At 42.6% G+C, this 23,543-nt stretch overlaps 1 protein-coding gene across 1 annotated transcript in view; it reads left to right on the top strand.

Moving 5' to 3' along the window:
- Positions 1 to 23,543, top strand: part of LOC109913843 (sperm-associated antigen 16 protein) — an 801,521-nt gene that overhangs the window by 591,022 nt on the left and 186,956 nt on the right. Inside the window, 1 exon segment of the mRNA XM_048598688.1 lies at positions 7,317 to 7,382. Within this exon segment, the coding sequence (XP_048454645.1) occupies positions 7,317 to 7,382 (66 nt within the window).

Consider the following 23,543-nt stretch of genomic DNA (forward strand, 5'->3'; position numbering starts at 1 on the left):
CTCTACACCTTGTTATCTCAGATTCTCCAGCATCTGCAATTCCTACTATCTCTACCATTTATGGACTCTATTTACACGGTTCCCTGCAGCGGAAAGGTGGCCAACATCAACTAAGACCCATCGCATCCTGGTAATGACTTCCTACAACCTCTTCCTTCAGGCAGAAGGTATAGAAGCATAAACACTCGCACGAGCAGGTTCAGAAACAGCTTCTTTCTGGCCATTATCAGACTACTGAGTGGACTGTAGCCTCAAGTAATATTACTGCAATGTAACCTGTATGCCTCTCAGTCTTTTTGATCCATACATCCTTTGCTTGCTGTGATCTGCCTATAGCGCTCATAAACAAAGCTTTTCACTGATTTATTTATTGTCACGTGTACCAAAATACAATCAATAAATCAATTAATCAATAAAGTGTATTGTGATCTATTTTGGAAGAAGGAATACGGAGAGGCAATATAGGCTTAATGACATATTGTGACGGAGTATGCAGGGTCAGAAGGACATGGGGATGCATGTACATAAATCTTTAAGTGTTGAAAAAGTAATTAACAAAATATATGTGATCTTCATCTTCATTAGTAAATATATTGAGCACAAAAGCTGGGAAGTAATGCTGAAACTTTGTAAGCCTTAGGTTACAGGAGGATTCTAGATGGACTGTCAGATGACTTGGTCAGTGACAAATGGAATTCAATCTGGATAAATGTGAAGTGATGCACTTGGGCAGTATTTACAAGGCATGGGAATATACCCCGGGAATCACTGAAGATCAGAGGGATTTTGGTGTGCATGTACAGCAGTCCCTGAAGTGATGTGGATAACATGGTTAAAAAGGTATATGGTATAGTTGCCTTTATTAGCTGAGGCATAGAGTTTAAGAGCAGGGAAGTTATGCTAGAACTGTATAAAACATTGGTTAGGCCACAGCTAGAGCACTGTCTGCACTTTACAGAAAGGATGTGAAAGCACTGGATAGGGTGCAGATGAAATTTACCAGGATCAAGCCTGGACTGGAGATTTTCAGTAATGATGAGAGATTGGACACTCTGGGGTTGTTTTCCTTGGAGCAGAGGAGATTGACAGGGCACATTGTTGAGATGTATAAAATTATGAGGATCATAGATAGAATAGACAGAAATAAACTTTTTCCCCTTGAAGGAGGCAACAGTGACCGAGGGGCATAGATTTAATGTAAAGAACAGACAGTTTAGAGGAGATATGAGGAAAAACATTTTCACCCAGATTGTGGCGGGAATTTGGAACTTATTACCTGTAGAGGCAGAAATCCTCATAATATTTAAGATGTAATTAGATGTGCAGTTGTGATGCCAAGGTGTTTAAGGCTAGGGCCAGTGCTGTAAAATGGGATTAAAACTAGTTAGGTGGTTGCTTTTGACCACTGCAGACCAGATGGGCTGAAGAGCCTTTTTCTGTGCTATGGATCTCTGTGACTCTTAGACCTCTGTTTAAGCCACAGCCAGAGAATTAAACTCTATTACAAGTTTCATACTTACAATTAACACCAACAAGGTGCACTTCTTCAAACCCTCTCTCACTCAGGTCATTACAATCTTAATGGCAAATCTTTGCAAAATTCCTTTTCAACCAAACATCAAACCAATAAGTCAGTTTATTGTCTGGTTGCCTCTAATACAAGCACGCAGCTTTTAAGCATGCCAGAGCTTCACAATGTTTTTAGGTTTCTGTCCCTTTCAGTTTGCTCTTATATTGCTTCCCAAATACCTCCAAGAGTTCTGTTTTCTTCTTACTGCCAAATAGAAAAGTAATTTGTTTGAAGAGAATTATGCTTACTTCTCTCCGAAATACTGAAGTACTGTGCAACCTTTTCTTGCAGCACAACAGTCTATACCCAATACTGCAAATTACTTTTCTTCATTTGCCATTTTCTCGCTACCTACCTGTCATCTCCACAGCAATGTCAAGTCATAGGTCACTTCTCAGAAATTACTTTATAACTAGGAAATCCAATTACAAACTCCTTTTCCAAAAACAATTTAATTTCCCTTTATATCTAGCAATACAAGCTTTATGCAAAGTGCAGAATTTGTCATAAGGCAAACAGAAGGTGTTCCTCCAAGGAACAGGAAAGTCAACATTTCGGGTTGGAACCCTTCTTCAGGCCAGCTCTGAAGAAGGGTTCCAATCCAAAACGTTGACTTTGCTGCTCCTTGGATGCTGTATGACCTCCTGTGCTTTTCCAGCTCCACACATTTTTTGACTTCAGCTTCCAGCATCTGCAGTCCTTTCTGTCTCCAAGAAGCTGTTCCCATTAGCTGCTATCCAAAAGGACATGGATTTAAGTTTTTGGCTAAGAGATGTAGGGAGAATGTAAAAAGAACTTTTTTACACAGATGTTAGTGATGACCTGGAACTCACCACTTGTAGGCACAGAGTGGATCAATGATTTCAGAAGGAAATTGGATGGGTATTTAAGGGAAATAAGCTTACAAAGGGCTACAGGAATTGAGTAAAGAAATGTGACTCCTTGCTTTGTTCTTCAGGAAGCTGGCATGAGTCAATGGGCTGAATGGTCTCCTGTGCCATAATAATGCAAGAACTCTACATGCACAGATATTTCAATGTACAAATTTAGTAGCCATGGCTGCACATTGATTGTTCTTTGTGATCTAATGCTTCCCTAAGCCTTGACAATGGCCAGCATGGAGGAAATGGAGGAGTGTTTCTCCTGGCCCTATATGTAAAGAACATGGGCAACAACCATTTGTTCTGATAGGCATCTGTTGCTGCCCCCTACCTCTAACCACCTCCCACATGCCCAAGGATTTCTTGAGTCCCCCTCAAATGTATGAATATGCTAACCACACGTTTTTTTTCCGAGGTTTTTAATTGGCATGGCGATATGTTAGTTCATGTTTATCACAACTCATTATTCATGCCAATCTCCATGCTTAGATATGGTAAAGGCAAATTTATCGGACCATAGGACTGCTCTCTTGTTAGCGAGAGAGACAACTGTGGTGATTTAACCTATGTGTCACCAAGCCAAGGAGATTAAGAGTGAGAATCCTTCATGATAACTTCTGTCAAATGTGGTAGTGCTGTTGGTGTCACCTTACATTGCAAACCAGCCAACCAACCAAATGAGCTAGATATGGACTAACCAACTGGCAAATAACAGAAACATATGCATATTATCAGCCAGCTCTTTTATATTTTTTTATTACCAGGGACTGAGAAGAGTTGGAAATTGTTTGAGGAAAAAATGTAAAGTTGAAGTCAGGTCAGAGGCTGTCAAATGGAAAGCTTTACTGAGCAAGGTTACTGCTGCAGCGTACAGAATTATGCAATTACAGATGGAATCTGTACTGGATCCAGGAGATAAATAAATTGGGCTGAGAGGTTAAACTTAATGCTTGATCATCTGCAAGTGACAAGCAGAAAATTGAAGAATATTATAGCAAAGCAATAGGCCATTCAATACATTTTCTCAAATTCAATCATTTATTATTGTATTCCAAAACTAGTTCTATTGTCTCATGATTTCCAAAAACCATTTAGATTTCTCTGATTCAAATAATTTTCTATCTTTTTCAGAACAGAAGTAATGAATTTGCTTCAACTATTTTAAATAGTAATGCATTGCATGTTCCAAAATCCCATTGCTTGTTCTTCGAACATCACTATCCATTCTCATATGGCAATTTTAATTTGATGATCCCTTCACTGCTGACTTCCAACCCAAGAAAATTGTCTTTCCTTATTAATTTATCAAATGTCTCATTTTAAAAAAAAACCTTCAGAAAGAAGGGTCCAGACCCAAAACATCAGCTTTCCTGCTCGTCTGATGCTGCTTGGCCTGCTGTGTTCATCCAGCTCTACACCTTGTTATCTCAGATTCTCCAGCATCAGCAGTTCCTGCTGTGTCTGAGTCAGTCTTTACTCATTTTAGATTTATTCACAGAGTGAAACATTACAAGTATATAGCTTCTAACTTAACCCTCACTCCAATGGCAATGGAATATTCTCTATCAAAAACCCCAATCAATCTGCTCCACTTCTGTTTAGTTAACTACAGTTGACTTAGAATTAACATTTGAAACCCAACACTGAGGTGAATAGTGAACCTGTACTTGCTAACAGTTAGACAGGCTTGGCTATTTTACCGTAAGTGATCTTCCCTGTCCAGTTAATGACGGCTAGTGGACTCTTGATGATTCTGGCCTAATCATTGAATCAATTTGAATCATTTAATGTCACGTGTATTCAATGTAAAAATACAGTGATAAGTGTGTACTTTTGCCATACATACATGGCGCCATTCACATTAACTTAGAATAAGACAAGAAAAACAAAAGATAACTTAAGAGAATCGAACTTTCCTTTTCACTGCCGCAGTCTGACTCAGGAGCTTCCAGCTGTGAGAGGTGAGTGCTGCTGAAACAGGTAGACAACCTCAGGGGTGCTTTGCAATGAAGGCACCTTCATACAGGGTGAATAAAAATCAAAAATTGATAACCTGATGACAGTATGCCGCTCAGGACAGAGGGAAAATCCCTCCAAATGATTTATTGAACAATAAGGGACAACCTTCCCTTGCCATGAGCCATTCTGTAAGAATGAGTGTCACCACCCCATGCAGTGGGCTTGATTAGGCCCTTAATTATGTAAATCAGCTTCCCCATTCTTTGGAACAGTCAGCTGACCCACCTTACAGATCACTGTTGGGAAACGGAGCCAGTGACAAGACAATAACAGAAAGCCATCTTGACGTGGCTTCCTTTATCTTGCTTTAACCACCTCACCCCCATCTCCATTTCTGTCACCTGGTGTCTAATAAAGTTCACTAGTGACCGAGATCTTTAGCTTATCCCATTCTCCTGCAGGGCTCTGCAAATTTTGTCCTCTTCAAGCATTTGCCTGATTCTTTTTTGTAAGTTCCGACTGAATCTACTCCCTTCACCCTTTCACATGTGCTTAACAGATCAAGACTTACTAAGTAAAACTAATGCTCTTGGTCTCACCTCTTTTTTTTAATCAATTATCTCACATCTGTGCTCCCCTAGGTACTGATATTTCTGCCAGTAGTAACATTTTTTGGGTATATTCCCTGTCAAACCCCCTCATAATTTTGAGAACCTCAATTAATTCTTCCCTTAATCTTCTTTACTGTCTAGGGAACAATCAGATGAATTTGAACTGACTATGCTCTCTTGTTTTACTAACTTCAATTTGAGACCTAGCTGTGCGTTTGCATAGTTCTTGAAAGTGGAGTCGCAGCTAGACAGGGTGGTGATGAAGGTGTTTGGCACACTTGCCTTCATTGGTCAGTGCATTGAGTATAGGAGTTGGGACATCATGTTGCGGCTGTAGAGGACATTGGTGAGGGCACTTTTAGAAGACTGCATCTCTCTGCTACAGCAAAGATGTTGTTAAACTTGAAAGAGATCAGAGAAGATTTACAAGGATGTTGCCTGGATTGGAAGATTTGAGCTGTATGAAGAGGCTGAATAGGCTGGGGCTTTTCTCTGTAGAGTGCCTGAGGCTGAGGGATGACCTTGTAGAGCTTTATAAAATCATGAGGCGTATGAATAGGGTGAATAGACAAGGTCTTTTTCTCATGGTAGGGGAGTTGGAAACTAGAGGGCTTAGTTCTAAGGTGAGAGAGAAAGATTTAAAAGGGACCTAAGGGCAACTTTTTCACATAAAGAGTGGCTCATGTATGGAACAAGCTGCCAGAGGAGGTTGTGGAGGTGGGCACAATTACATTTAAAAAGCATCTGGATGAGTACATGAATAGGAAGGGTTTAGAGGGATATGGGCCAAATGCTGGCAAATGGGACTAGATTAATTTAGGATATTTAGTCAGTGTAGACAATTTGGATCAAAGAGTCTGTTTCTGTACTGTATAACTCTGACTTTATTTACTCTAGAAAACATCTTCATAATTTAAGAAAAAACTCTATTAAATATTGCTCCAATGCAAATAGTTGCAGTATCTCAAGTGTGTCCTCATATCAACGCTTTCTCAGCATCTTCCTGGTGTATTTTGTTTGCTAATATGCTCTATGCTGTCAGCTCTTGTATTTCTGCCAGTCTTCCTCTATTTCTTGAGATATCTATTCTGTAGTAATTCAGTTTGTCCTGCAAGAGAGTAAAAAAGGAAATAAAAGCCTACATTTACATTGATATTATTGTGATCATAGGATGTTACAAAGTGAATTAAAGTGAATGAGGTACATTGGAATAGTCACAGTTGACACTGTAAATGGTCCTTGTTCAGGCTGGAGAAGGTTGGGAATGATGTACCTGACTGACATTTATTTTGTAATGTTGACAGGAAGACACCTTCTTAACACTGCTCACATGTTAAAACAATTGTATTTTACTCTGTTTCGGTGTTCTGTAAGTTTGCATTTCAGGCATTTTAGGGCAAATGTGTGAACAGAGAGCGAATGAAAAATAAACAAATTATACTTTTGGCAATGTTTCTGACTTCACTTTCCCTTATTCCATTTATTTTCTCCCATACCTGAAATTGGAAGGCTCTGTATTCTTAGGGGAGTGGATGATCTTGGTGCTTATCTGTTAACTGTCTTTTTCAATATAGTTTTGCCCTGTTGGCGGAAATTGAAATTAGGTAGGGTGGAGGGACTATGTGAGTTTGAGAGTAGGCTCATGTGTAGCATAAACAGCATTAATCCATTGGTCAAATGGCTTGTTTCTGTGCTGGAAATTGTATATAAGTCTGTTCGAATCTCTTGGGTAATTGTAACCATCAGGATTAAGATCACCCCTTGTGTTGTTAAAACTGAGTGACAGAATTGTATTTAATTAGGAGACATTTTAATGCTCTGCAGGCTTTTGAAGAATTCTGTTTCATCTCCAGAACATACTGAGATCTTTTCAAGTTCACAGTATTCATGAAATTTTTATTTCATTGTCAGACTGTAAACTCAATTAAGTTTGACACAAGTACTTTCATTAATGCCTCTCCAAAGAGACTGACCAGGTTTAGCATCCAGTGCTGCATTCAAGGGTTCCTTTGTGATTTATCATTTGGAAATGATAGCAGGCAGGACAACAAATTACAGCTGTTTGTGCAAGCAAGCATGACAGCCTCTGAAAGATAGGATCCTACGAAGGTGTGAATTAAAAGATGCTGAAATCTAACCACATAATAGTCAGCAACGCTCTTTCTGTTGTCTGTACTGCAGCATACTTTAAGTATAATTATATATTTTTAAAATTCATTCACTACCAACCTGTCAGTAAATTAATAATTGAAAAGTTAAGTACTTCATACAGCATTTTATATTTTTCTTCTGCAGGGACTGTGCGCTCAAACTTTCTTTGGTCATCTGCATTCCTGCAATGATGCCACCTTTAACTTGAAGGTGAGTTCTTTCTGCAAGTGCTTATTTACATAAAACCTGAAATTATATTCAATATAGCTAACACGAATCTCAAAAAGAAACCTTAAGTTTTACCAACTTCCTTGAAGATGAAATGGAAAGAGTGAATGATGCAATATTTTAAGTCCTCAAAATACCTTTGATAAGATAGCACATAATAGACTCATGACTGATGTAGGAGCATGTTCAGTCATGGGAAAAACAAGGGGAGGCAAGCCATTACAAAACAATGGAGCATAGAAGTTAGGGGAGCAGTGTTTAACATAAATCATTGTTGGGACCATTGACATTTACACTTTACATAAAAGATAATGGGGCTGGATTACACATTTTCTCATTGGGTGTGTTTTTGAAGGAGACAGTGCATCAAATAAAGTGGCTGACCAGACCACCACATTCTCACCCACTTCTGAGCTCATCTCCATAACATAGGAGATGGGTCAACAAAATCAACTGCCTCCAGTAATTACTGATTAAGGGTTAATTGAGCAAGGCTGGCAGCATTTGTGAAGAGAAAGCAAAGTTGACATTTCAGGTTTAGTGACCTGAAGAATGGTCACTGAGCCCAAAACATTAACTCTGGGTTCTCTCTACAGACCTTGATGATATGCTGCCCATTGACAGTTGACGTGGTAAAGCAGGCAGAGCAAGTAGCCATTCTTTTAAAAAGGTTTATCAAAAGTGAGAAAGAAGGCTGGTACGATGTTCTGGGAAGTGTGGTGTTCAGAAATTGCGAGCAACATCTCCTCACAACCTTCCCTGTGGAAGAGATAGTAGGAACTGCAGATGCTGGAGAATCTGAGATAACAAGGTGTAGAGCTGGATGAACACAGCAGGCCAAGCAGCATCAGAGGAGCAGGAAAGCTGACGTTTCGGGCCTAGACCCTTCTTCAGAAATGGGGGAGGGGAAGGCGGTTCTGAAATAAATAGGGAGAGAGGGGGAGGTAGATAGAAGATCGATAGAGGAGAAGACAGGTGGAGAGGAGACAGATAGGTCAAAGAGGCAGGGATGGAGCCAGTAAAGGTGAGTGTAGGTGGGGAGTTAGGGAGGGGATAGGTCAGTCCAGGGAGGACAGACAGGTCAAGGGGGTGGGATGAGGCTAGTAGGTAGGAGATGGGGATGGAGCTTGAGTTGGGAGGAGGGGATAGGTGGGAGGAAAGACAGGTTAGGGAGGCGGGGACAAGCTGGGCTGGTTTTGGGATGCGGTAGAGGGAGGGGAGATTTTGAAGCTTGTGAAGTCCACATTGATACCATTGGGCTGCAGGGTTCCCAAGCGGAATATGAGGTGCTGTTCCTGCAACCATTGGGTGGCATTGTTGTGGCACTGCAGGAGGCCCAGGATGGACATGTGTCTGAGGAATGGGAGGGGGAGTTGAAATGGTTCGCGACTGGGAGGTGCAGTTGTTAAGTGCAAACCAAGCGTAGGTGTTCCGCAAAGCGGTCCCCAAGCCTCCGCTTGCTTTCCCCCATGTAGAGGAGGCCACAACGGGAACAGCGGATTCAGTATACCACATTAGCAGACGTGCAGGTGAACATCTGCTTGATGTGGAAAGTCTTCTTGGGGCCTGGAATGGGGGTGAGGGGGGGAGGTGTAGGGGCAGGTGTAGCACTTCCTGCGGTTGAAAGGAAAAGTGCCGGGTGTGGTGGGGCTGGAGGGGAGTGTCGAGCGGACAAGGGAGTCCCGGAGAGAGTGGTCCCTCCGGAAAGCAGATAAGGGTGGGGACGGAAAAATGTCTTTGGTGGTGGGGTCGGATTGCAGATGGTGGAAGTGTCGGAGGATGATGCATTGGATCTGGAGGTTGGTGGGGTGGTACGTGAGGATGAAGGGGATTCTGTTTTGGTTGTTATTGCGGGGAGGGGGTGTCAGGGATGAGTTGCGGGAAATGCGGGAGATACGGTCGAGGGCATTCTTGACCACTGAGGGGGCGATGTTGCGGTCCTTGAAAAACGAGGACATCTGAGATGTTCGGGAGTGGAATGCCTCATCCTGGGAGCAGATGCGGCGGAGGCAAAGGAACTGGGAATAGGGGATGGCATTTTTGCAGGAAGGTGGGTGGGAGGAGGTGTATTCTAGGTAGCTGTGGGAGTCCGTGGGCTTGAAATGGATATTGGTTTCCAGGTGGTTGCCAGAGATAGAAACAGAGATCCAGGAAGGAGAGAGAGGTATCCGAGATGGTCCAGGTGAACTTAAGGTTGGGGTGGAAGGTGTTGGTGAAGTGGATGAACCTCCACAGCCAGCAGCTCCAGAGGAGACAATAGCACCCAGCCCTGCCGAGTCTTCACCATCCCCCCAGACCTCCCCCTTACTGAGGACGAACGGTCAGTCCTCAGTAAAGGGCTCACCTTTGTCCCCCTCCACCCAAACATCGACGAATACCGCTCACGCTTGGACGTTGAACAGTTTTTCTGCCGCCTCCGCCTGTGCGCTTACTTCTTTAACAGTGAGCCTAACCCTCCCCCCACTGACCCCTTCTCCCGCCTCCAACACACCCCCTCCTCCTGGACACCACCCCAAGACCTCCTACCCTCCATCGACCTCTTCATCTCCAACTGCCGTCGTGACATCAATCGCCTCAACCTCTCCACCCCTCTCACCCACTCCAACCTCCCCCATGGAACGTGCAGCCCTCTGCTCCCTCCGCTCCAACCCCAACCTCAGCATAAAACCCGCAGACAAGGGAGGCGCAGTTGTAGTATGGCGCACTGACCTCTACATCGCCGAGGCCAAGCGCCAACTCTCTGAACCTCCTCCTACCGCCCCCTTGATCATGATCCCATCCCCGACCACCAAACCATCATCTCCCAAACCATCCACAACCTCATCACCTCAGGTGACCTCCCACCCACAGCCTCCAACCTCATCGTTCCCCAACCCCGCACCGCCCGCTTCTATCTCCTTCCCAAAATCCACAAACCTGATTACCCTGGTCAACTCATTGTTTCCGCCTGCTCCTGCCCCACCAAAGTTATCTCCACTATCTCGACTCCATTTCCTCCCCCTTGGTCCAGCAACTCCCTACCTACGTCCGTGACACCACCCACGCCCTCCACCTCCTCCAAAACTTCCAATTCCCTGGTCCCCAACACCTCATCTTTACCATGGACATCCAGTCCCTATACACCCGCATTCCCCATGCAGATGGCCTAAATGCCCTCCGCTTCTTCCTGTCCCGCAGGCCCAACCAGTCCCCCTCCACCGACACCCGCATCCGCTTAGCTGAACTCGTCCTCACCCTCAACAGCTTCTCTTTCAATTCCTCCCACTTACTACATACAAAGGGGGTGGCCATGGGTACCCGCATGGGCCCAAGCTATGCCTGTCTCTTTGTAGGTTACATGGAACAATCCCTCTTCTGTAGCTACACTGGCCCTAAACCCCAACTCTTCCTCCGCTACATCGATGACTGTATCGGCGCTGCCTCGTGCTCCCACAAGGAGCTCGAACAGTTCATCCACTTCACCAACACCTTCCACCCCAACCTTAAGTTCACCTGGACCATCTCGGATACCTCTCTCTCCTTCCTGGACCTCTCTGTTTCCATCTCTGGCAACCACCTGGAAACCAATATCCATTTCAAGCCCACTGACTCCCACAGGTGTCTAGAATACACCTCCTCCCACCCACCTTCCTGCAAAAATGCCATCCCCTGTTCCCAATTCCTTCGCCTCCGCCGCATCTGCTCCCAGGATGAGGCAATAACAACCAAAACAGAATCCCCCTCGTCCTCACGTACCACCCCACCAACCTCCAGATCCAATGCATCATCCTCCGACACTTCCGCCAACTGCAATCCGACCCCACCACCAAAGACATTTTTCCGTCCCCACCCTTATCTGCTTTCCGGAGGGACCACTCTCTCCAGGACTCCCTTGTCCGCTCGACACTCCCCTCCAGCCCCACCACACCCGGCACTTTTCCTTGCAACCGCAGGAAGTGCTACACCTGCCCCTACACCCCATCCCAGGCCCCAAGAAAACTTTCCACATCAAGCAGATGTTCACCTGCACACTGTATACTGTATCCACTGTTCCCGTTGTGGCCTCCTCTACATGGGGGAAACCAAGCGGAGGCTTGGGGACCGCTTTGCGGAGCACCTACGCTCGGTTTGCACTAAACAACTGCACCTCCCAGTCGCAAACCATTTCAACTCCCCCTCCCATTCCTCAGACAACATGTCCATCCTGGGCCTCCTGCAGTGCCACAACGATGCCACCCGAAGGTTGCAGGAACAGCGCCTCATATTCCGCTTGGGAACCCTGCAGCCCAATGGTATCAATATGGACCTCACAAGCTTCAAAATCTCCCCTCCCTCTACCGCACCCCAAACCAGCCCAGCTTGTCCCCGCCTCCCTAACCTGTCCTTCCTCCCACCCATCCCCTCCTCCCACCTCAAGCCCCACCCCCATCTCCTACCTACTAGCCTCATCCTGCCCCCTTGACCTGTCCGTCCTCCCTGGACTGACCTATCCCCTCCCTAACTCCCCACCTACACTCACCTTTACTGGCTCCACCCCTGCCTCTTTCACCTGTCTGTCTCCTCTCCACCTATCTTCTTTATCTAAAATCTATCCGCCTCCCCCTCTTTTCCTATTTATTTCAGAACCCCCTTCCCCTTCCCAATTTCTGAAGAAGGGTCTAGGCCCGAAACGTCAGCTTTCCTGCTCCTCTGATGCTGCTTGGCCTGCTGTGTTCATCCAGCTCTACACCTTCTTCCCTGTGGAAGACAATCCACTCCCTTTTTATCTGCTTGCCCTCCAAACTCACCATCTTCCACCTCCTTGTCACTTCCCCTAAGCTGGCCCAATCTTTCCACCTCACATGATTTTGAAAAGGAAGTTTAATATTCACCAATTTTACTGAATTCTTTAAAGATCTAACAGAAAGTGTAAACAGGGTAATACAATAAATGGGCTGGATTTCAGGGAGTGGAAAAAAAATCATATTACCCCTCCACTGCTATTTTCTTTACCATTAAGCAATAGTTTCTGAATTGGAGAGCACACCTGAAATGTATAATCATAATAGAATGCCATAATAGAATTATTTAAATTATGAAGGAATTTCATATGGTAGATAGACGGAAGATGTGTCCACCAGTGGGGAGGCCAATATTAAAGACCATAAGTACAAGTTAGCCACTAATAAAACCAGTAACGAGTTCAGGAGAAATTTCTTTACGCATAGAATGGTGAGCATGCGAAGCTAACTACCACATATATTAATTATGGCAAATAGTTATTTAAGGGAATACTAGATAGAAGATTCAAGGAGAAAGGAACAAAGTTATTCTGACTGGGTTAGATGAAGAGGGCTGGGAAATGGCTCAAGTGGAAGATAAACACTGGCGTAAGCCATTTGGACTGAAGGGACTGCTTTTTTTCTATTCCATTCTGTCCACCAATTGCACTTGTAGTTTGTCAACTCCCACTGAAAAAAAGAAATATTATGATGTAAAGAGAAATTATCTTCCTTGGTAACTCTGAGTTACTAATTATTTATTTCAGTAAGAATTTAGCAACACGGCTGCTTTCCACAATAGCTGCCCTTAATATTCATCGAAGATGCATTAATTCATGGACCCTGTTGTTCACGGCTATAGGGTAAAGATTTTAAAATGATGCCTCACATTGCAATTACTTTTGGAATCTTACAGCCCCTCAGGAGCATTTGCATGAGCAGCTCATAATGACTATGGTTTATCATATTTGCTGTTTCACATAATTGATTTGGTTATTGGATCTCTGTAGTATTCTATTTAGTAAATTAGGCTCCTCATGCAAATGTGAAAGTCTTGCTATCACCTATTCAGCACACAGCAACTTAGAAACATCTCAACAGCCAATACAATCTCCTGCAGTTTAAAACAAAGTTATAGAGTCTGATATTCTCAATAGTAACTGTGTTTCAAATGTATCATATTTCACTTTAGTATTTTATCCATTTTCATATTTGGAACTAAAAATATACTGTGTAGTAAATGTGCAGAGGGGTCAAATCTTGAGAGCTTTAGCGGTTACAAGTTCTGGATTGACATCCAGCTGTGTAAGACTGTTCGGGTCATTATGCTTTTCTTCTGTCTGAATGTTTCATGTATCATAATCAGCCTGTTTCTAGTACATAGATCTTTTCTTTCCAACTGCTTTTGTTCCTTTTCATCTGTTGTCACCTGCAGGTTAGTGGGCTGCACTTTGACCTCTGAATTTAAACTATACTCCAAAAACATAAGTGCAAAGTTCAGACTGTCACTCCTGTCCAGTACTGAAGGAATGTTACGCTGTCAGAGGTGCCATCTTTCAGGTGGGACAGAGGCCCAAATCTTCTAGGACCCACAATCAATGTAGGATTGCTGCTTCCACTCCTGCTTTTTTTCTACCTAAGCAAAATTCTGCATTTCTTGTTGGAATATCCAATCCTGTCCTCTTCAGAAATATGGAGTGTAACTTAAATTGGTGTACTTCTTTGTACCTGGATCATCAGGGGAAGTCAAATAACATCTCATTTTGATGGCACTGGCAGCCATATGCAGGGAAGTTGATCAACTAATAGACAAGAGACACAGAACAAATCAGAAGAAAGTCAGTCAGAAGGTCAGTGTGTGTGTATGTGGCAGAGAGTGGGGGCAGGAATGTTTAACTTTCTCATAAGAACTCTGCAAGACTGTAGGAAACTAGGTTGAGCAATGCACTCTTTTTTTTCCCCGAAGTCAAAATAAAATCAGTTTAGCTTGCGATTTGTTTTCGATGTCTCAGGGAGAGATACCAGCTGAAGAAAAGCATCCAAAGAATATGCAGAAATTTGACAGGAGGAAACCAGTGGCAGATGTACCAGCTTGTGTAAGATGCTTCGGCACGAGATAGTAATAAATCTCACTCCTAGAAATAAAATAGGTGACCTATTTCAAATGCAGATGTTATGGATCAGACCAAAGCCCCTTCAAATATATCAAGGAGATAGCCTAGACCCTCATTTTTATCTTATTAAAAGGTAAGTGTAAGGTGCAGTGTTCGAGATGCAATTGGATTGGTTACACTTTTTGGCATTGAGCAAAGCACAATTTATTCTTACCCTACAGATAAAATACAAACAAAAGAAAGAGTAGTTGGTATAACTTCAAATCTAATGGAAAATTTAACAGAATAATTGATTATTTAGACTAAACAGCAACTGTTCCAAAGTAGTAACATCCCATAAACACACACTTGGCAAAGGCAAATTCAGTAAAATGGATTGTCTCACACACAATGATTCTCCTGTCCACAATGAAAGAACATTAGGGAAAGTTTTGGTAGAAAGAGAGAACTCGAGCTTTTTGCCATAGCAGGGAGAGATGTATGGCAGCTTCTAAAGCCCAACAACTACTGAAAGCTAAAGTAAAACCCTTGTTGAGTAGAAACCTGACTCCACCCATTCATGCTGCTTCTCTTGTTCCAACTTTTAAAAGAAAACTCCTAAGGCCTCCTAAACGGTTTAGTGCATTAAATTTGAATAGACAGCTCACCACCTCTAGCTCAGAATCTCTCTTAAAAAGAACACTGGGACAAAATACACCTCTGAAAGCCATATAATACCATCACACAGGAATGTGTACAGAATCCTCAGTAAAGATTGTACCAGGAAAGAAAATGAAAAGTGCACCAAATCCCAATGGAAGAAATTGATTTTATCTTGGGGGATGAGTGGCTTGTTCAAAATCATTAGCTTCACTGAACCTCACAACTAATGGACGTAAAAGAAACTGAGATGCTGCAAGATGAAGATCTTGGATTGTTTACTGACTGTGTTGTGACTAGATTTTAGGGTCATAGAATTAGGCAGGGTGAAGAAGAATCCATACAAAGGGGAAGTGACATGGAAATTAGGTTACCTAACACAATTTACAAAAATTTAAGTAAAAGGTGGAAGGTAAAGAGAATGAGCCTGACATGTTTAGCCCATATTCTTGAGTAGAAATGTAAGACAGATCCTGAGTTGAGAGAACCGTATCAAACAGCCTACTCAGAATCTGAATCAGAACTAATAGCTGAATGTTATTATTTAAAAGACAACATTCTCATGAGGGATGGAAACCACTGCAAGTACAAGCCGAGGAGGAATTGCCAGTAATTCATCAAGTGGTGTTTTCATCTGGGTATCGTAATAAACTTTTATGAGTGGCTCACAAAGTTCCAATGGCAGTTCATTTAGGTAGTAGGAAAATGCAGGGTAAAATATTAGAACAGTTTAATAGGCCAAGATTGCATAAAGACATGGTTTGTTTGCTAGACATACCATACATGTCACGTACAGGGGAAATCCCAACCACCTTTATTCTAATATCAGCTTCAAAAGAACAATTTAGCACGGTCTTAATAGATTGTGTAGCATTTCTACCTAAAACCAGAAGATGAATCAGTATCTCTTACCTGATCCCTGCTAGTGTTTATGCTGCACATGAGCCTTCTCTCAGTCCTCTTCATCTCATCACACCTGCACAACTTTCTAGCTCTTTTTCCTTCATGTGGTGATTTAGCATCCTCTTATCAACTTATGCTTTTTGCACTAAACACACCTTGTATTTGTAAGTGCCACATTTATTGGGAACATATATTTACTTATGATTTCTAGTTTTCACGTCCCGCAGAAGTGGAAACATCTCTCTTTGTCAACCCTATCAAATCCATCACCAAAAGGAGCTCCAGCTGATTTTGCCTTTCCTGATAGATATAACTCCTCAGTCTGGAAACTTTTACTTCCTTTCACCAGTGATCTTCTACCCTTGCCATAAAATAGAAATAGGGTAAAGATGTTTGCTATGATGGTAAGCATCTCTGTCTTGGTAAAAATGCTAAAAATCCCAGCACTCCTCAGGGATACGATCCCTTACGTGTAGGATGCCTCATCAGCCTGGACCATCAGAAGGCCTTTGACAGGATATCTCACACCTACATGTGGCAATTGAATCCGACTGCTCTGAAGCAAGTTGTTAGCGCTGTCTCAATCAATGGGTAGGAATCAGAATGCTTCCCGATCAGATCTGGAGTCAGGCAGGGCTGCCCACTCTCTCCTGCCTTGTTTGTGTGCTGTAGAACCTTCTGCTGAGACTATCATGAAGGATGCGATTCTGAGAGGGGTGACTATTCCAGTCAGCAGAGGTCTGCAGGTCAAAGCCTCTCTGTATATCGATGACATTTTCTGCTCGGATACGCTGTCAATGCGCAGACTCATGAGCATCTGCGACCAGTTCAAGCTGGCCTTGGGAGCCAAGGTAAATTGAGGCAAGAATAATGCCATGTTCTTTGGGAACTGGGCCAAACGATCCTCTGTCCCCTTCACCATCAGGACAGAATACCTGAAGGTGCTGGGAATATGGTTCGGAGGAGCCAGGGTGTGCACACAATCTTGGGAGGAACACAGTGTCGAAGTGAAGCAGAAACTGCCCTTATGGGAGCACCACTCCCTCTCCATTGCGGGTAAAAACCTAGTCATCAGGTGTGAGACACTGTTGTTGTACGTGGTGTATGTCTGGACATCCCCCCAAAACTGTGCTGTTTTAGTCACCTGAACCATCTTCCACTTCATCTGGAGGTGGATTGTGTCTGCAGGACTCCATGTAAAAAACTCTGGATAAAAGAAGGGAAAACGCACTCAACGTTGCCCTTTGTGTATGGCTCCATCAAGCTGTGCATAGGCCTTTGGTATGCAAACACCAAGAGTCACTATGTACTGAGGTTCTGCCTGTCCCCAGTGTTGCGAAGGATGTGACAGGCCTCATTGCCACGGTACGCTCCAAATAATTAGACCATTCTGTATCACCTGTCCTTCATAGAGAAATTTGCAAAGAAAGTCCATTGACCACAAGTCCATTAGGAAGTGGTCAGCACATGGCATCCTTGAGACCCTGAGGGAAAAGGAGAGGGTGGATCCTATCACATGGTTCCCTGAGCAGACTATCAGACTCATTTGGCAGAATGCCTCATCACCAGAACTTTCTAACAAGCACCAAGACATCACTTGGCTGGTGGTGAGAAGGGCACCACCTGTGAGATCCTTCATGTATGCCTGGATGTCTGCGCCAACACACACTGCCCTTGAAGCAGCTCCAGGGGTGTTGAGACAGCCTTCTGCTGCAATGTGCCTTTGCAAAGGAAGTCTGGAGAAAGATGCAGTAGTTTTGCCGAGGTTCATCCCAAGCAGCTCCGTGATGCGGGACTCTGTGCTGTACAGTCTGTTCCCTGGGACACAGTCTGATATAAACATCAAATGTGCCTGGAGGACCATCAACTCGGTGAAAGACGCTATTTGGTTTGCCTGAAACTTGTTGGTCTTCCAGAACAAGGAATTGACCTCGACCGACTGTTGCAGACTGGCACATTCAAAGGCTCAGGACTGTGTGCTAAGGGACGCATTCAAGTTTGGGGCAGTTGCCGCCAAGGCACAGTGAGGAAAGACCACTGTCTGAGGTCATAACTGGAGGTTCATTTAGTTATCAGACCCTCCTAGTGGCTCAATGTATGTAAATATAATCTTGTATGTTTAAGAAATGTCTTAGGTTTGTTGGGATACAGTCAAACTCAAAAGTTTGTTTGTTTACTTGACATGATACTGTACAGAACCAAACTGCATTTGTGACTATATATATGTACAAAGAGATTTTTTATGAATGAATTTTTGAATAAAAATAAGTTTAGCTGAGTAGCCTGATTCTTTGCTGTACATCCTCATTCTAATCAAAGCAAAATACTATAGATGCTGGAACTTGGAAACAAACACAGAAAATGCTGGAGAAGTTCAGCAGGTTTGGCAGTGTCTGTGGAGAGAGAAACAAAGTAATGTTTCAAGTCCAATATGACTTCAGAGTTCTAACTAAGTGTTATACTGCACTTGAAACCTTAACTCTATTTCATTAATTTTCAGTTCTGTTTGTTCAATAGCTGATGGACCTATTGTTTCTTGCATTGGAGTTTCTTGCGTTTTTATCTGTTAGGAGGCTACATCTGAGGCCTTTTTACAATATGTGTGCCCCATTGAAGTAACAGAAACAATCAAAATAATTTTTTCAAGATGAATTTTGGCTAACTTTATTTATCCAGTGTTGTGATAAAATATTATTTGATGAATCCATCTGAACTGTTGTCTAGATTGCTGATATTTCCTGGTTAATAAACCATACTATTGGAAATGGATCAAGAGGTGAGGAATTGGGAAAATTCTTATCAGCAGCAAGCTATGATGATCTAGAATGTATTGCTTGAGTGACGGAAGCAAATTCAATTGTAACTTTTAAAGTGGAATTTGATAAACAATTGAAGGGAAGAAATTGTCAATCTGTGGCAGGGCAGTGTGATGAATTGGTTTTGAATTCAAAGAGAAAGCTCAGAAATATTGGACCAGGTAGCCTCCTTCTATACTGCATGATTTTTGCCACTTACAGTATTACCACTTTACAGTCTGCTCGATTATCCCCTTTTCTCTCATACATACAGAAATAACACTGGAAATGACCACGTAAAGCAAAATGAATGTGATGTGAATAATTTTGTATTTTCTTTAATGTACTGTAAAGTACATAATCTCAACAATATTAAAGGTTTTTTTTAAAGGACTCTTTCTTATTAGATATGCTGATAGTGTTGTGCTTTCTATGAAGGAATGTTTGCAAAGGATTTGTGTAATCATTGTATTGAAATGTAGCAATGGTAATGTCATTAATGTATCTTTTGAACAATTTTGCGTGATTGTGCTAGATTTTCAATTGCTTTTGTATTCTTTTATGTTATTGATACATTATGATGGTTTTCTTGGAGGGCACAATAAACCTAGGGTCCTTCATCATATGATGGTATGTATCTGAGCAAAATACGTTCTGTGGCGGGTCTGTATTAGAACAGTGTGGACCCAATGAATGGCACGATTCTTTAATAGTTGAATTAGTTAAATAAGCTGCTAACAGGATGTCCATCCTTGGAGAACCTATCTCAGGAATTGCTGGGTGCAGTTTTAGCTCACCCAGTCAGGAGCTGGATACCAGACTCAAGCCAAGGCTGCAGATCACCGGAGCTGATCAGACAGACCCCTGCAATCAGGTGGGGGCTGTGGTGTTGCTTGATGAGGGCAGAGGTATGTTGCTGCAGGGACAACCTTTGCCACCAGTGTTCCCATCTATGCCACCAGGCGGCCACCATGTGGGCCCCACTATGTCTGATTAGGGTGGATTTCCCCCTCCACCTCACACACCCAATCTCCTCAATGTAGTTGGTACCATCTTTCACCAGGTAGTCTTCCCATGTGGCAGATGGCTCACTTGTTGGTGATATATTTTTTTAAATGTTCATTATGTGTGGGTGTCACTGGCTGGACCAACATTTATTGCTATTCTATAATTTCCCATTTAACCCTGGCTTGCCCAGACTCTGAGAAACCTGATAGCTCATGGAACACACATACAACTCTGGGGAAAAAAGAGCAAGTTCCATCATTCTTCTTAACAAGAGGAGCTGGAAATGCGTCCCCTGGTCTGGCAAGCATACCATTGTTCGGATTCTCCATCAGAATCTCCCAACACAAACTGCTGATAGATATCCCATCCCCACTCCACTGACAGGCTCCCTGCCTGTAACTGCAGCCTGTTCTGAAGTGCTCTCTGGCCAACCAAAAGCCAAGATTATCAACAGGTTAGCTTCCAGCCAGGGATCCTGTCAGTAATAAAATCTAGGTTTTCCAATTAAAACTTTGAGCCCACGTTTTGATAGTGTGCATCCTGTCAATCTGTCTTTCAGATAAGAAGTTAAACCAGGACCTGTTCTTATATCTCAGGTAGACTTAGAAGTTCGCACAGTGGTATTTCAAAAAGAAATGGGGAATTCTCACCAGAGTCCTGGTCAATATTTCATATTTTAATTTTTCATTATGAACAACAGATTATCTGGTCATGATCGCATTATCACTTGCTGTGGGACTCTGCTGTACAGATTGACTGCTGATTTTCCTAAATTGAAATAGTGACTACACTATAAAACACTTTGTTATCTTTGAAGCACATAAGGGTATCTTGAGGTTATGAAAGACACTATGCAAATCCAAATCTTTCTTTTCTTTCAATGACAGTATTGGCTCAGTGGTTATTACTTTTGAAGGTTCTCTCTCTCTAACCTACAATCAAAAAGGATCATTTGTTTCTATTGCTTTTTGGGATAACATACAACTCATTTCCAGGTTCTCTAAGAATTTATTCCGTGCGCGATTTGAAACTCCCCCCTGGATTAGTTATGGCTGTTGTATTCTTTACTTCAGGGCTCTCTGTGGTAACGGGGTTAGGAGCAGAGGGATCAAATAAGGACCCCGAAAGTAAAGTTGTACCAGTAAACAAACAGTGTTGGGGCTGGAAGCCATTCAAAAGCTTGTTGAATGTAACCAACATGAACATCAGAAGAGTGAAGGCACTGGATTACAGATAGCTGCAAGATTTTCGATAGCTGTAGGATAATCAAAGAATTTCTCTCCACAGGCTTGATGGAGAATAAAACAGAGATAGGCCTTGTAAGGGATAAGGATGAGTAAACAATCTTAAAGATCAAGACATGTTTAATGAAATCTTAGCATCTATCTTCATTGTTAAAGATACACAAATTCTTGATCTAATCAAGTTAAAGAATGTGTAAACCATTTGTAATTCAGGAATTCAAGTGGTTAATTGAATATAAGGAACCCAGAAGAGATAAATGCAGGCTGAAGGAAAGAGGAGATAACTGAGGATCTTATTCATATTTTTCAGACTTGTATCAAAAGCAAATATTCAAATCTAGCAAAGATAGCAGGCTGATTGTTGCCAACCAGTGGGAATTAGGAAAAAGGGCTCAAGAGAATTTTACAAGATCCTACTAACATTCATCCAAATGAGGGTAAAGGAATAATTCTTCTAGCTACTCCTGCCAGGAGATTTTCTGTCATGCTTGTATGTCTTACACAATTCACACACGTTCACTGTAGCTCCTTGGTAACTCCTCTGCAATGTCTGTCATCCAACTACGGCTGGATCGACCCACTTTCTGCTGCCCTTCACTTTGACCAACTATGTTTCACAGAGCATCACATGATAACATAACTATGAATGGAGGTTGCAGAGATGCTTTAGTGTGATTCGGATAAACTAAGGGCAAATGCATAACAGATGAGGTGTAATGTGGACAACTATGACATTATCAACTTTGTTAACAAAAACACGATGGCAGATTATTATCTGAATGATGGTATTTTGGGAAAAGGCAAAGGGCAACAAGACCTGGGTGGCCTCATACGGCTGAAAGCTTGCATGCAGGTACAACAGGTGGTGAAGAAGGCAAGGGGTATATTGGCTTTTGAGAGGATTTGGGTACAGGAGCAGGGATGTCTTGGTGCAATTGTATATGGTCTTGTTGGTCATATAGATTACTGTGTGCAGTTTTAGTTCCTTTATCTGAGGAAGGATGTTCTATCTATGGAGGTGGTACAAAGAAGGTTTACCAGACTGATTCCTGACTGATTCACGAAGAGAGACTGGATTGATTGTAGCTATATTCACTGGAGTTTAGAAGAATGAGAGGGGATCTCATAGAAACCTGTAAAATTCTAACAGGTTTAGTCAGGGTAAGTACAGGGAGGAACGTTCCCAATTGGTGGGAAGTTCTGAGCCTGGGGTCACAGACTAAGGATATGGGGAAGACTAATTAGGGCTGAGATGAGAACTTTCTTCACCCAGTGTGTGGTGAGTCTAGATTTCTCTGCCACAGAAAGCAGTTGAGGCACATACATTGAAAGTTTTCAAGACAGAGATAGATACAGTTCTCCGGGCTAAAGGGATCAAAGGGCATGGGAGTACTGAGTTGGATGATCAGTCATGGTCATGTTAAATGGTAGAGAGGATTTAAGGGCCAAATGGTCTACACCTGTTTCTATTTTCTATGTTTTGATGTTTCTATTTCCTGCCTCCTAATTGTTGCCCCTCTACACACTTGCCATCGGACACCTAAAATACACATGCTCATGGCCTTCCACACCAATCACAAAGTGAATTGCCCCAATTGGATGATCTTTATTGTCAGTCAAATGGACATTTTCCCCTGTCTAATAGTTTCATCATTAAAAAACATTTTCACAAGTACAATTTAACACCCCACATCCCGCTTCCATTTGTTTCTTCTCCTGAGTTGTTCATTATTGTGTCCTCGAGAATATTTTTTAATTCCTGAGGACACCAAGGAAGCCCTAGAGGTAGCAAAATAGTAAGGTGCAGGGGAATCTAACAGGTACAATGTATTTGGATTTTGAGAGGAAAGATTGTGTATTAAATTTATAAAATTAAAGTGTTTAAAATGAATGCTTAATTGGATTAGAAAATTTAATGCTGTCATCCTGATTAAATGGGGAACTCTCTCTTTTGAATCTGTGAATTAAAAGTCCATTCTTCTAATCAAACACTTACATAATTTGAAATCCAGCCCTGTCAATCTTTCAAATCCCCCCTTACTAACATTCAATCGAAATTTGGATAGCTGTTCCCCAGAGTAGATGAGCAGTAATCTGACAGAGTCAATCTCATGGAGCCATATCCTTTAAAGACAGGGTGCAATACAACACCACTGCCATCCCTGGTTCTATTTTGTCCCACCAGCAGGACTCAGTGGAAGTGGTGGCATAGTGGTAGTGCCCTGGGAGTACTCAACATTGACGGTGTCCCTTTGAAGTCTCATGACATCATGTCATATATGGGGAAGGGGACTTCCTTCTTATAAAATTTAGCACCCTATCTCAGCTGGTGCATCAGTACTCCTCCACATTGAACATTATTTGAAGGAAGAATTCAGGGTGGCAAGAGCATAGAATGTATCCTGGGTGAGGGCCTTCAATGTCCATCACCAAGAGTCTCCTGTTTGCACCGCTACTGACTAAGTTCTAAAGGACATAGCCACTGGGCTCAGTCTGCAGTCTGAGAAAAGGACAGCCTATTATCTTAAGGGCAATTAGGGATGACAATGGATGCTGAAGAAACCAACAAGAGAGAACAACATACTTGACAACATCCTCACCAATACATCCGTTGCAGATGCATTTGCCCATGACATTATCAGTGACCACAGCACGGTCCTCCACTTTCACATTGAGGATACACTACTACCATGCTAAATGG

This window comes from Rhincodon typus, chromosome 7, assembly GCF_021869965.1.
Source record: "Rhincodon typus isolate 14 chromosome 7, sRhiTyp1.1, whole genome shotgun sequence".
NCBI classification, from domain to species: Eukaryota; Metazoa; Chordata; class Chondrichthyes; order Orectolobiformes; family Rhincodontidae; genus Rhincodon; species Rhincodon typus.